Source organism: Silene latifolia, chromosome Y (genome assembly GCF_048544455.1).
Source record: "Silene latifolia isolate original U9 population chromosome Y, ASM4854445v1, whole genome shotgun sequence".
NCBI classification, from domain to species: domain Eukaryota; kingdom Viridiplantae; phylum Streptophyta; class Magnoliopsida; order Caryophyllales; family Caryophyllaceae; genus Silene; species Silene latifolia.
The window spans coordinates 114050082-114063992 of NC_133538.1; the positions used below are offsets into that span (position 1 = coordinate 114050082).

The window sequence follows — 13911 nt, forward strand, 5'->3', positions numbered from 1 at the left end:
TGCTGAACGGTTTTTGTTTGTGAAATATAGGCGTGATATTGTGTCATATATCATCTGATACAAATTTGGCCTCACGGAACTCAAAAAGGTGGACTCACCGGATCCCGCCTCTATATATAGAAATAGGATCCTGTGCGAACTTACGAACTAAAGAATAATAGCCAGATTAAACTAAAAGCAACACCAAACTAACTAGTGGACTGTACACATTTTCTATCCTCGTCATCAACATTAGGTACTCCGTACTCCAGTAATTCCCCCCTCCCTAACATTAGCCACCACCTCACATGTCGGAGGTTCCACATCACCTCATCGGAGGACGGCGGTCATTATTTCCGCCGACAGACCAATCAACGACGACTCCCCTTCCGACTCAAACGACACAAACCCCAACTCCCATTTTCAATCTATATTTTTATTGTTACCCAACACCACCACCAACGAAGCCAGCTCTGGTTGGTATACTTCGCCAAAGACGGTGCATTTCCCGACCACCTTAAAGTCGATGAAAGTCTAGTCACGGCGCCGCTCTACCAAAGTCGACGAAGCGACAATGCTCTTGAGCTACCTTCTAATTTCAAAAATTTTGCAATTTAAATCCTAGATCTACTAAAAACGGAATCGAATTTCGAAAGAGTAATCGCAACAATGGCAGTGGTGGTGATGTAAGTGGTAGTGGTGGTGATGTAAGTGGTAGTGGAGTGGCGTTAGTTGGGGTCAGCATCGGTATGGTGGTGGTGGTGGCAGGTACGACATTCCGAAGTTGGTGGTGAGAAGGCGAATGTGTGGTGTATGCGTATAAATAAATCATGATAATTTTAAGCATTTGTGTTTTGTGTTCTGTAATTTGTTCTTGCATCTTCTTTTACTGGCAAGTCCTCTAAATACCAGGAATGCAGACATGGCGTTTGTGTTGCAGAGTCGTTACAGGAAGTCATGAACATTTCTGCTTTGGTGAACATGTTTGTGTTGTAGAGTCATGAGGGGGTTATTTCCGCCTTGGTGAACATAATCCTGCATACTCAACAATAGGTTGATACCTTTGCCTAAAAAAAACAATAGGTCTTATCTACTTGCATGAGGTTGTACTCCGTACACCTGTCTCAACCTTGTGGGAAATGTTCAACAAGGCGGAAATAATTCTTGAAAAGCCTTGTTTGATCTCCTGCCCTCTTATGAGTTTTTGTTAGTAATTTGTGTATTTTTTTGCTTGTAGATACATTGTTTAACCTGCGTAGATACATATACTTAGGTGATTATGTAAATGTGTAAGATACACTCTTGTAACTTGCTAGATACACTTATTTACTTTATTAGATACACACTTTTGGTAAGTTGGATACACTCTTTTACCTTCTAGATATGCTCAACACACTCTTTTATTGTGCTAGATACACTCATTTAGATTGCTAGATACACATCACTGGTAAGCTAAATACACTCATTTACCATACTATAATACTATATACACATGTCTGGTAAGCTGGATACACTCTTTTACCTCACTAGATACACATCTTTGTCAAGTCATATACACTTCTTTAGATTAATAGTTACACTTATTTATCTTACTAGATATACTTTTCTAACAAGATAGATATATTCATTTAGTTTGCTAGATATAAGTCCTCACCTTATTAGATACACTCATTTAGCTTGCTAGATATAAATATTTACACAACTTATGTAACCTTGTCCTTAACACCTAATGGTTGATTATTTATAAAAAAAAAATCATTTATTTTCTTCAAGACTAAATTAGCGTGAGTGTGACTGAAGATGCCGTCACCACGGCTAAAGATCCTAATAAGCAAGGATATTTAGGAAATTCTTGTGTTTAGTAAATAGTAATCATGTGTAACTAGCTAATCATTTTATAGCATTTATGATGCCAACAAAAGAAAAATTGACTAGTCAAAAGCGTGGCATCATTTTAAGGAATCGTAAACTAATGAAAAGCCTCGTATGATCTTCTCCCCTCTTATGAGTTTGTTAGTAATTTGTGTATTTTTTGCTTGTAGATACATTGTTTAACCTGCGTAGATACGTATCTCTAGTTGGGTAAATACATATATTTAGGTGACTATATAAATGTGTAAGATACACTCTTGTACCTTGCTAGATACATTTTTTTACCTTATTAGATACACACTTCTGCCAAGCTAGATACACTCTTTTACCTTGCTAGATACACATCACTGGTAAGCTAGATACACTCTTTTACTAGATACACATATCTGGTAAGCTAGATACACTCTTTTACCTTGCTAGATACACATTTCTGGCAAGTCAGATACACTTCTTCATATTGATAGATACACTTATTTATAAAACCTTTTGTCACATTTTTTATGGGTTCATTAGCCCTTAGAACTTAGGAAGTATAGAATGCTTGTTGATGTGGGTGATGTCGTCACTCATCCAATCAAACACATTTATAATACTCAACATACAACTAGTTAGTGGTAAGTCGAGGTCGATCCATGGGACGGTGGTTACTCAAATTATTCAATCTAATAATGGTTGTGCTTGGGGTTGTCACAATTATAATGGGTTGATGATTCTAATCTAATAGATGCAATAAACAAGCAATAAAAGGAAAGATGTAAACAATTGATTAAAAATGCTAGGATATCATGGGGTCATAGGGGATTCATGGGAATTGATCATACAAACATGTTCTCAAATTATAAGCAAGCAATTATTGTTGTGATGGATTGAGTTGGGTTATATCTTACAATCCTAGGAAAGTTTGGGTCCCGGAGCCGAATCGATTAGATTGTACAACACCTACAAGTCGACTTAATCTTCCCTACTCAACAACATGCATGGTCTAATGAGACTCGAGTTGGTTTATGTCTTACAAGTTTCATTGAAAAGATAAGAGATGGTAGTAAATGCAAGGATTCATAGGCTTAGCATTTCATCAAACATAACATGTGCATGAGTTGAGATCATAACAAGCAAGCAAATAAACCATGAAAGCATATTAATTTAAGCATGAATCATTCCCCATGTTGGTTTCCCCTAATTACCCACTAATCCTAGCTAAGTAACTACTCACTCATTATCATTGGAAACATGTCATTAATGGTGTCAATCATCACAACAAGTATAAACATGATAATAGAATGAAGAAATGAACAATAAAGATTAAAGAGTAAAGGAATTATACCAACTTAAGATGATCCAAATAATAAAGCAAGATTAATAGAAGAAACTTGATTGATTGATGGAAGATTGTCAATCTCCCAATAATAACCCAATAATCTTCAATTACCCAATAATAAACTTGAATAATAAACTTGAACAATAATTAAGGAGAGATTAATGTGTAATTTGTGTGGAAAGATTGAGATTAATCTATTCTAATCTACTCCTAATCTAATCTAAGAAAGTTTGATTTAATCTAATAAAACTTGGTTCTAATCTAATGAAAACTTGATGGTTTGATTATTACAAATGGGGGTATTTATAGTGGAAATTAGGTGGATGCATTAGGGTTAACTAAGGACTAAACTAGTAATTACACTTTTGAGTTTAGAGCGAGGAGGAGCCGTATTTTTCGGAGGAAGGAGTCTTTCACGGAGCTTGAAAAACGCAATTTGCGGCTGGACTGAATCCGGCGGATTGGTGTCGGGACGGGCGGATTGTAGAGGAATCCGAGCGGATTTGGAGCAAGACGCTCGGATTGTAGCAAGGAGGAATCCGAGCGGTTTTGGAGCAATCCGAGCGGATTTGGGACAATCCGAAGCGTCTTGGCGCGGGACGCGCGGATTCTGTCTGACTTCTTTGTTTGAGCTCGGATTGTAAAACGGACGTCATTTTCTCATCCGGACTCCTATTGGAGTGATTCAAAAGCCTAGATCGCTTGTTTTTTCGACGCCGTTCCATCTAGCATATTTTCAGAGCCAAAGGAGCAACTCTTGGTTTGCGTTCCGAGCACTTTTCTTCATGAATGGCTTCCTTGCTTTTCCTCCTTGCTTTAAACCTTATGACCCTTCTATATACTCTTTATTCCTACATCATTGGTCATCATTCTTGCCTCCTCTTCATACTAGTCCATCTAATATCATCAATAAGCTTCCAAATATGCACGAAAGACGGGAATTTCCGCCTTATTATCTCCTTTTCATCAAAACATATGAAATTCGATAGAAAAGCAAATAGGAAGGTTTTGACGGATAAAATGGCCATAAAATGCTATAATAGTATGCAAAATAGGCTCAATTAGGGGACTAAATGTGCGCAAATAATGGTCACATCAAATATCCCCAAACCGAACATTTACTCATCCCGAGTAAAGAGGTGACTAAAACTAGACCTTTATTTAAACTAACCTAATAATATAGCCGATATGAGACAATTAGCGGGCCTCACTCCGCCCCTTCAACTCACAACAAGACAACCATGAGGTAGGATTCCTTCTTGCAAGGCAAGGTCGGGCTTGCCAAGATGGCGATACATCCAAACATTAAAGCACACAAAACAAGTAATGGATGCGTCTACAAAAGAATAGCCACTTTCCTCATCTAAGTGGCGGAAATTACCTACAAGGGAAGCAATTCAAGGGTACACAATCCTTCATAGATGCAATTTGTTCAAACTACTAAGCCTAGAAGGATACCAATAAATCACCTCCAAAATGTGTCAAGCTAGGGTACCTTTGTCCTCAATCGTTAAATGCTTTTGTCAAGAGTAGACTCCTTATGGTGTTAGAAACACTGGAGGATCGCGGAATTCCCCCTCTTGCCTAGACAAGAAGAAGGGTCGTCCCCTCTCTACCATGCACAAAAATGGATACGGTGGATAAAGGGATCGATAGTTTTTGAGTTTCATTTTGGGAGTTTGCTTTCATTGTTGTTTTTCCCCCCAATTTCTTGTGGCATATAACATTTGAGAACACTTTCTTTTTGCCATTTCTTTTTGATTTTTGGCATTTCAACACTTGACAACTTTCAACTTTTCTTTGCATTTCTTTTTGAACATTTTCAAAGTCACCCCATATGTAGGGAGGGTGCCTTATTTTTGAAGCTTTAGGAGTCTATTTTTGCTCCTCTTTTCTTTTGATGCATTTTTGCAAACTTTCTTTCAGTTTTCATTTCATTGAACTCAAATTGATTTCTTTTTGTGCCCATTCCCTTTGATGACAAAAATGTATGGTAGAACATGGATGAATGATGGTTGCATGGTTTCAAGGGTCACCTTGGAATAAACGGTAGCCAAGGAGTTAGCACACCACAAGGTACTCTTGACTAGGCCTTAATCCATGGGTCAAAGGATACTAGCATGACACAACCTAGGGTGTTTTACAAGCATTATAACAAGCAAAGTTTTAAGAAGAAAAAGCATCTACTAGGGCCTATATACACTTGTCAAGCTTCCCAAATAGACGGTTTCACAAAATTTTTCTAACCATGCAAACTACATGCCATGATGCAACTAACATTTATACATCCTAATGCAAATGATTCTACCAACTAATATGCCAAATAAACTAAATGCAAGTCCTAAATTCACATTGTTATACCGCATCAATCAAAATAAAGCCACATAGTCATTAACATAAAGAGGAAAAGGAGATTGGAAAGATCATACCATGCGGTCTTCAATATCCTCATGTCTCGGATGTGGCGTAGTCAATCAATGTGAAAAAGGATGAACAAACACAATATATACAACAATATATACATGACTACGCTACAAAGGAAATGAACTTGTTTTTGGATTTTTCAATTTTTCAAATTTTTATGGTTTTTGTTTTTATGAAATTAAAAGACATATTTTTGGGATTTTTCAAAATTTTTCAATTTTTATGTATTTTGGAATATAAATTCCCATCCCCCACTTTATTTTGGACATTGTCCTCAATGTACATGTAGGAGTAGGGATAAAAAGGAAAACATGTTTTTGAATTTTTGATTTTATGGAAATTGAAGTACAAATGCAATGATATGGTATGAATGAATGCATGCTCTAACTAAATGCAATTCTATATGACATATATAACAAATGAATGCAATCTAAACTATAGTATATGATCCATGATAAATGCTTAAGTCGCTTATGATCAAACCTCCCCAAACCGATTTAAACACTATTTCTAGTGTAGAAATGAATAGGTTTGGCCATTAGTGACTATGCATGAATTCTAGTCTATAAGCAAATAACTACATGAATCATGTGAGATAAATTACAATGCAAATTATACTGAATGCAAATATACAAACTAACGGTTATTGAGGAACTCCATTAAACCAAAGATTATTAATTAACAATTTCATGGAAAATCATCACTAGCACTCAAAGCACGTAGAAGTCGGTCAAATTCTTGGGAGTGAGAAATAAATAGGCATGGATAACAACACAAGATTATGCAATGAAATAATGCCCAAGTAAAAGACCGAACAAGCATGTCAAGAACATTATGACAAAAATTATAAGAGAAATGATGGATGGAAGGAACATGAAATGGGTAGTTGGTTGGCAATTCACTCAACTCATCCTCCAAATAGTCAAAATCACCACATTCAATGCAAGTACTCTCATTATCATCCAAGGTGATTTTAAGGGTGTCTATTTGGGGTTCCCAAATGTCCTCATCATATTCCTCATCCCAACAAGGTCCATTATCAAAGGGGTTGTCGTAACAAGGCTCACCAAGTTCAACACAATTGTCTCCCTCAAATATGTCATCCTCAAAGGGTGAGTTTTCTCTCAAGCTCTCATCCATATCATTCTCACTTTGACCATTAACATCAAATTCCATGGAGGTTGATTTCATTGAAACACAAGAAGAGTAGGATGACGGCATCCAAGCATTAGTTTCACAATCAAGAATGTACTCCTCCTCATCATCACTCTCCTCATCTAGCACTCCATCTTCCCAAGGTGGGGTAATTTTATGGACAAAGTGGGTTGGCTCAAGGTTATAGGAAGGTTTCTCATCCTCACAAATCTCATTTTCATCATAGTTTTCCTCAATGAATTTTTGAAATGTGATTTTTATCGCTTCCATACCTTCCTTGGCACTCTCAAACATGTCATGTATAGTTTTCTTAAGACAATGAATGGTCATGAACTCAACAAATTTCCAAAATTCCTCACAACTCATCTCACATATCCTACCACCACTCAAGTGAAATGCCAAGTTGCGGGTTTCAAGGTTCATGCCATCATAAACAACACAACATGCTTCATAATTTGAAAGAGTAAAACCATGATGCCAAGCATGAGTCATATAATCTTCAAATCTTGCAACATATTTATCAAATGATTCATTTTTATATTGCCAAAAAGTGAATGTAGACATGTTTGAGCATGTGAAATAGAACAAGTACAATAAAACTCAAGAAAAAGAAGCACAACTAAAACTAGACAAAAGAACAATTCAAATAAACAACACCGTCCCCGGCAACGGCGCCATTTTGATGTGGGTGATGTCGTCACTCATCCAATCAAACACATTTATAATACTCAACATACAACTAGTTAGTGGTAAGTCGAGGTCGATCCATGGGACGGTGGTTACTCAAATTATTCAATCTAATAATGGTTGTGCTTGGGGTTGTCACAATTATAATGGGTTGATGATTCTAATCTAATAGATGCAATAAACAAGAAATAAAAGGAAAGATGTAAACAATTGATTAAAAATGCTAGGATATCATGGGGTCATAGGGGATTCATGGGAATTGATCATACAAACATGTTCTCAAATTATAAGCAAGCAATTATTGTTGTGATGGATTGAGTTGGGTTATATCTTACAATCCTAGGAAAGTTTGGGTCCCTGGGCAATCGATTAGATTGTACAACACCTACAAGTCGACTTAATCTTCCCTACTCAACAACATGCATGGTCTAATGAGACTCGAGTTGGTTTATGTCTTACAAGTCTCATTGAAAAGATAAGAGATGGTAGTAAATGCAAGGATTCATAGGCTTAGCATTTCATCAAACATAACATGTGCATGAGTTGAGATCATAACAAGCAAGCAAATAAACCATGAAAGCATATTAATTTAAGCATGAATCATTCCCCATGTTGGTTTCCCCTAATTACCCACTAATCCTAGCTAAGTAACTACTCACTCATTATCATGGGAAACATGTCATTAATGGTGTCAATCATCACAACAAGTATAAACATGATAATAGAATGAAGAAATGAACAATAAAGATTAAAGAGTAAAGGAATTATACCAACTTAAGATGATCCAAATAATAAAGCAAGAATAATAGAAGAAACTTGATTGATTGATGGAAGGTTGTCAATCTCCCAATAATCTTCAATTACCCAATAATAAACTTGAATAATAAACTTGAACAATAATTAAGGAGAGATTAATGTGTAATTTGTGTGGAAAGATTGAGATTAATCTATTCCAATCTACTCCTAATCTAATCTAAGAAAGTTTGATTTAATCTAATAAAACTTGGTTCTAATCTAATGAAAACTTGATGGTTTGATTATTACAAATGGGGGTATTTATAGTGGAAATTAGGTGGATGCATTAGGGTTAACTAAGGGCTAAACTAGTAATTACACTTTTGAGTTTAGAGCGAGGAGGAGCCAGGTATTTTTCGGAGGAAGGGAGTCTTTCACGGAGCTTGAAAAACGAATTTGCGCTGGACTGGAATCCGGGCGGATTGGTGTCGGGACGGGCGGATTGTAGCAAGGGAATCCGAGCGGATTTGGAGCAAGACGCTCGGATTGTAGCAAGGGAGGAATCCGAGCGGATTTGGAGCAATCCGAGCGGATTTGGGACAATCCGAAGCGTCTTCGGCGCGGGACGCGCGCGATTCTGTCTGACTTCTTTGTTTGAGCTCGGATTGTAAAACGGACGTCATTTTCTCATCCGGACTCCTATTGGAGTGATTCAAAAGCCTAGATCGCTTGTTTTTTCGACGCCGTTCCATCTAGCATATTTTCAGAGCCAAAGGAGCAACTCTTGGTTTGCGTTCCGAGCACTTTTCTTCATGAATGGCTTCCTTGCTTTTCCTCCTTGCTTTAAACCTTATGACCCTTCTATATACTCTTAATTCCTACATCATTGGTCATCATTCTTGCCTCCTCTTCATACTAGTCCATCTAATATCATCAATAAGCTTCCAAATATGCACGAAAGACGGGAATTTCCGCCTTATTATCTCCTTTTCTTCAAAACATATGAAATTCGATAGAAAAGCAAATAGGAAGGTTTTGACGGATAAAATGGCCATAAAATGCTATAATAGTATGCAAAATAGGCTCAATTAGGGGACTAAATGTGCGCAAATAATGGTCACATCACTTGTACCCAGGAGCTGGAGTAGATGAGAAAGATAAATCATGCCATGCCGATGAGCCCAACAACCTTGTAGCATTCAGCAATGCGATCCACAAAGTCATCTCACACCCCCTCCACAGATGCCAAATCAAGCAAATATGCAGCTTCATCTAACGTAATCTACACATAGGATGAGCAAACTTCACCGCTATATTCACCGGCAGGTATTAAATACTCAAACTAACAAGAGATCAGTGGCATCATTATAGAACCTGAGCGAGCTCTTTTCCCTTATGTAGATCCACTTGCTTTCCTTCCTCACTCAACTTATTCTTAATGTAGTAAATTTTTTCATCCTTCCATTCCGCTATTTCAGCAACTTCCTAAAAGACCAGAGCCCTATTACACCCTTCCAAGAATACAAGAAACGTTGTGGAAAGTGGACAAAACCACATACTCTCTCCATCCCGTTTATATCTATCCCTATTTAACTTTGATGGTCAACCGATGTTAACTTTGACCAACATATGCTCAAAATGCAATTTTCAAAATGATAATATGATAATATTTGTTTTGAATTTTGATCAATCCATGGTAACAAACTTTACATTTTATCCTCGAGTACTGTTCGAAATGGTCAAAGTTGACATGGGTTGACCATCAAAGTCGAATAGAAATAATATAAATGGGATGGAGGTAGTACTTCATATCTGTAGCCCAAAGTCCACCATGGTGATTTCAGTGCGCCCCTGGCTGCTTTTCTAGCTTCTAAGTCACGTCCAACCCTTTGGAATTGATTATAGTATGAATAAACTGGTATTGGTGTACTTAATAGAGAGTGCATAAATTTAGGGACAAAAATAACGAACCTCAAGAGAATTTCTGCATTGAATGCAGCAGTCCGTCCAAATCCAGGAAAGTGTTGTTTCTTTTTATAGTACTCCCCTGTTATCAGGGCTGAAATCTTCAACAAAAATAAGAGATCAAAGAAAAGTTTCTCAGAAAAACTCTGTTGTTCAAGTAAATTACTTGCTAGATACACTTCCTAAGTCCTAACAAACCTTGCAAAAGTTAGTCATTTATCTTACTTCCTAGATACACTTCCTAAGTCAGAACAAAGGTTAAAGAATCACTGAGTAATTTACTTGAAGGACTAAAACACAGTGCATCAGCTGGGAATTCGACTTATAAGTTTTCGAGTGGGGTACGAGTAATAACTGACCAACTTAGTTTGTACGCGCTTGCTCAGTGTAATCCGTTTTTGTCGGCATTAGAATGCTCGGATTGTCTGGGACGGGTTATGAATAATTTACAGCAATGTTGTAGCATTTTGAATGGAGTAGGAAGTTATGGACCCATTTGTAGCGTTGCATTTGGGAATTATCCATTGCTTGATGTGGCTACTAACAGTTCGCAGCAACCAACTCTATCCCAAGAGCTGCAAACAAACACCTGAATCTCTAATATGTCTACAATTCTGGTTCAAACATTACATCAAGTAATAAAACATCACCCAAACAAAATATATTTACGAGGCCAACTGCGAACTACATCTGAATTCATTAAACTCGGGTAAAAAAACTATTCCCAACTAAACAGTTCTCTGACTGAAAATGAATTCCAGTACCCATAGTAGTCACATGGATGCATAATGTAGGTGCACTCTTTTGTGTGTAAAGATACATAAAGAAGATTGCATTGACATATAAAGCAGCTAACAAGCCTATCTTCTAACTCAGATAATCCATCCTTATTGGTAATTCATCTTCATTACATTAATTCAACATCTAAATATCCACCATTCTTTTCAATTGAATTTTACCTAATTACCCTATATACCCATGACGACAGCAAAACATTCAGCTAGTATGTGTTCAGGAATTGAGTTGTTACATCTAAATATCGACCATTCTGTTCAATTTCCCGAGTTAGTAACATCAGAAATTAGATAATAAACAAATAAAACAAGAGTGAACCAACAGCAACATCACCTCCATCTACGAGCTCGCACCCCTCTGCACTCCTCTAGTCGGCACCTCCCGTACAGTCCTTCGACTACTGTCGAGCAGCCCAGCATCACAGACAGTGGCTTGGACCACTGCAGCAAGCCAGCAACACCAACATTCGACCCACCTAAAAAATCATAAATATGCAACCACCACGATTTGAATACTCCGATGACCAAAGAGGATATACAACAATCTCCTATCCGGATGTCATGCCTTTTGAATAGGACATGGCTATTTCATGAGTAATATACACATGTATCCAGAGTAATATAAAAGTGTATCTAGAAGTACTAATTTATGTATCCACATACCATTACCATCGAACCCATGACCCATCACCACACATGACTAGTCCACCACCGCCTCCGCTCACTCCCACGACCACCACCACGCACACCCACCTACTGCCCACATTGCCGTCACCACAGATCCACAAGACCACCCGACAACCTACTAAATAAAAAATTTATGGTGCAATGACAAGTTGGCAAAAAATATAAAAGAATCAGAATCATAATAATGGCAATAGGGTTGTCGGGAAAAAAACATACGAGGTAATCTTCGCTGTCTAAGCATATAACTTTGACAGCAGTTGCAGATGCATCACATTCTACTGGTTCTAACTTGACAATTTTGTTCACATTCTCTTCAATTTTCACCGTGTTCTTGGCCGCATGCCCACAAAGGTCTTGTTTGAACTCTTTGAACTTGCTGGATTCTTGCTTGATGTGTATTATATTTTTTCCTAATCACAATAGAACATGATCAGCCTACGATATTTGAAACAATTTTGTTATTATTTTCCTGGCTTATTTGCTTTGATTTGCTAGTAAGCTACCCATCATTGCCACATAGGAATTACATAAGTTTTTGTTTTCTTGTCTCATCTAAGTCGCGCAAAGGCAATAGAAAAACAACAAGTAGCTACCTTCAAGATCTCCGTAATTATGCTCACTGACAGAAGAACTAGCACAAAGAAAACTTTGATCCTTTTTATGACCAGACTTTTTGTTGGTACGACCTAGTTTCCTGATTGTTTAGCATCAAATTCTGACCTGCACCAGATAACTAATTCAACATACAACAACTTGCATAAATGGAAACTACTTAGAAACTACTTCAAGAGACGACATAGCACATATGCAAATGGGTAATATATATGCAGTATCTACCATCAAAATCACAAAATTGTTTGACAAAATACGATCTCAAAATCAATTACTAAACCCTATTTTTCGATTTCCAATTGTTTAGTAAAACCTAACTTTGTAGATAATTCATGAAAAAGGAAATAGAAGTTGGAATTAAAGCTTACCTTCTCTGAATATGGAGGTGTAATAATGGAGTTAGTGTGCATGTGTATCGATGGCCTGCATAGAGGAAATGCGGGAGAGAGAATGTTAATTAGACGAAAGTTGAAGATGAAATGAGACGCTTGGTAACAGATAGCACCATGTCTGACGATCGTCTGGAAGTTCCGACAGTTGGTGGCGGTGGTGGTAGTGGATGAGGGACAAGGAAATCAGATGTGGTGGTAGAGGCGGATAAGAATAAGATTGAATGAAGTCAGGGCATTGAGTTAGGTGCGCTTGTTTTATTGATTTGGGGGAGTTCGTACAGTTCGTACGGAACTTTAGTTCGCACCTGACCCTCACCCTATATATATAGAGAGAGGGGCGGGATCTCGTGAGTTTGGTTCTTATGGTGAGTTGTGAGTTTGGAAAATCTAAACCATTGGATAAGATAGATCCACGGCTGAGATTGAACATCAAAAGAAAAGAAAAGAAAACAAAGTCAGCCTTCCTAAAATGAATGAAAAATTCTATCTTCTAACTTTTCTATACGATCGAATTCAACAATCCAAATTTAACAAACAACCAAGTCAAATCATGTTCATGTGACGACGTCGAATCATGACGGATGATGAAGATTACGATGATGGTGGCGCCTGTGTGACGACGTCGAATCATGTTCATGTGTCGTCGCCTCCGACGGCGGTTACTTTTGACTAGTCAACGGAAGAGTTATCCTCCACCGTCTAAGGTTTACTGAGTGGCTCCCACGTGGAAGGCGCCTGATGAAATGATCGGAGTTTCAATCCCTAGAAACGCACGTTCTGGTAAGCTCATCGGAAAATGAATTAATTTCTCAATTAGATTTTTAAATCAATTATTTTGATTTTGATTTTTATGACGGAATGTTTTGATTCTGTACAGCATCGACGAAGCGGTCGCGGGAGTATTGGAATTCCGGCGGATTGTTGGAATCATCGTCGTCACAGATGCGGTCAAACACGCAGGCGGGAGCGACAACGAGAGTACCATCACTGTCATCAGCTCCGATGTCGCCGTCGTCTTCAAATGTTTTAGTGAAGAAGATGAGGAATTAGGTGCCGATGATGGTAGTTACGAGGACGGGAGCGGTGGCGAAAGCGGTGAGGGTGAATGTAGTGGGGAAGACGAAGAAGAAGAAGAAGATGATGAGGGTAATGACGAGGACGAGGACGGGGATGAGGATGGCGAGGTTAGGGAATTTGTCATACCGAAAGACGATGAGATGGAGGAACTTGATCGGGATCTTCAAAATAGGGAGGAGTATGTTTTGTTTTGTTATGTTTTTTGATTTTTGGT

General features: G+C 37.8%; 1 protein-coding gene across 13 annotated transcripts; it reads right to left on the minus strand.

Annotated features, from left to right (window-relative positions):
* Positions 1 to 8824: 8824 nt before the first annotated feature.
* LOC141626549 (protein IN CHLOROPLAST ATPASE BIOGENESIS, chloroplastic-like) lies at positions 8825 to 12890 on the minus strand. Of its 13 annotated transcripts, none has more exons than XR_012536134.1 (10): positions 12734 to 12890; positions 12597 to 12651; positions 12210 to 12336; positions 11833 to 12026; positions 11593 to 11731; positions 10495 to 11405; positions 10142 to 10236; positions 9976 to 10057; positions 9545 to 9655; positions 8825 to 9452 (listed from the first exon to the last, which is right to left on the minus strand). XR_012536134.1 is itself a non-coding variant. In XM_074440294.1 (9 exons), the coding sequence occupies exons 5-9, from the start codon at positions 11267 to 11269 to the stop codon at positions 9396 to 9398; spliced, it is 351 nt and encodes a 116-aa protein (XP_074296395.1). In that variant the 5' UTR covers positions 11270 to 11405; positions 11593 to 11734; positions 11833 to 12026; positions 12210 to 12336; positions 12597 to 12890; the 3' UTR covers positions 8825 to 9395. The 13 variants fall into 13 exon arrangements, 1 of the variants encoding a protein (XP_074296395.1); XR_012536135.1 differs by having other exon boundaries at positions 10495 to 10710; positions 11264 to 11405; positions 11593 to 11734; positions 12597 to 12890; XR_012536137.1 differs by lacking the exon at positions 11593 to 11731.
* Positions 12891 to 13911: the final 1021 nt, after the last annotated feature.

Bases quoted from the DNA above. Each gene is read 5' to 3' on its own strand.
- LOC141626549 (XM_074440294.1), bottom strand. The intron at 10,058-10,141 runs GTTCGTTATTTT...TCAATTCCAAAG, and splicing joins AATGCAGAAATTCTCTTGAG to GGTTGGACGTGACTTAGAAG. The intron at 9,656-9,975 runs GTACTACCTCCA...CTGGTCTTTTAG, and splicing joins CTTTGGGCTACAGATATGAA to GAAGTTGCTGAAATAGCGGA.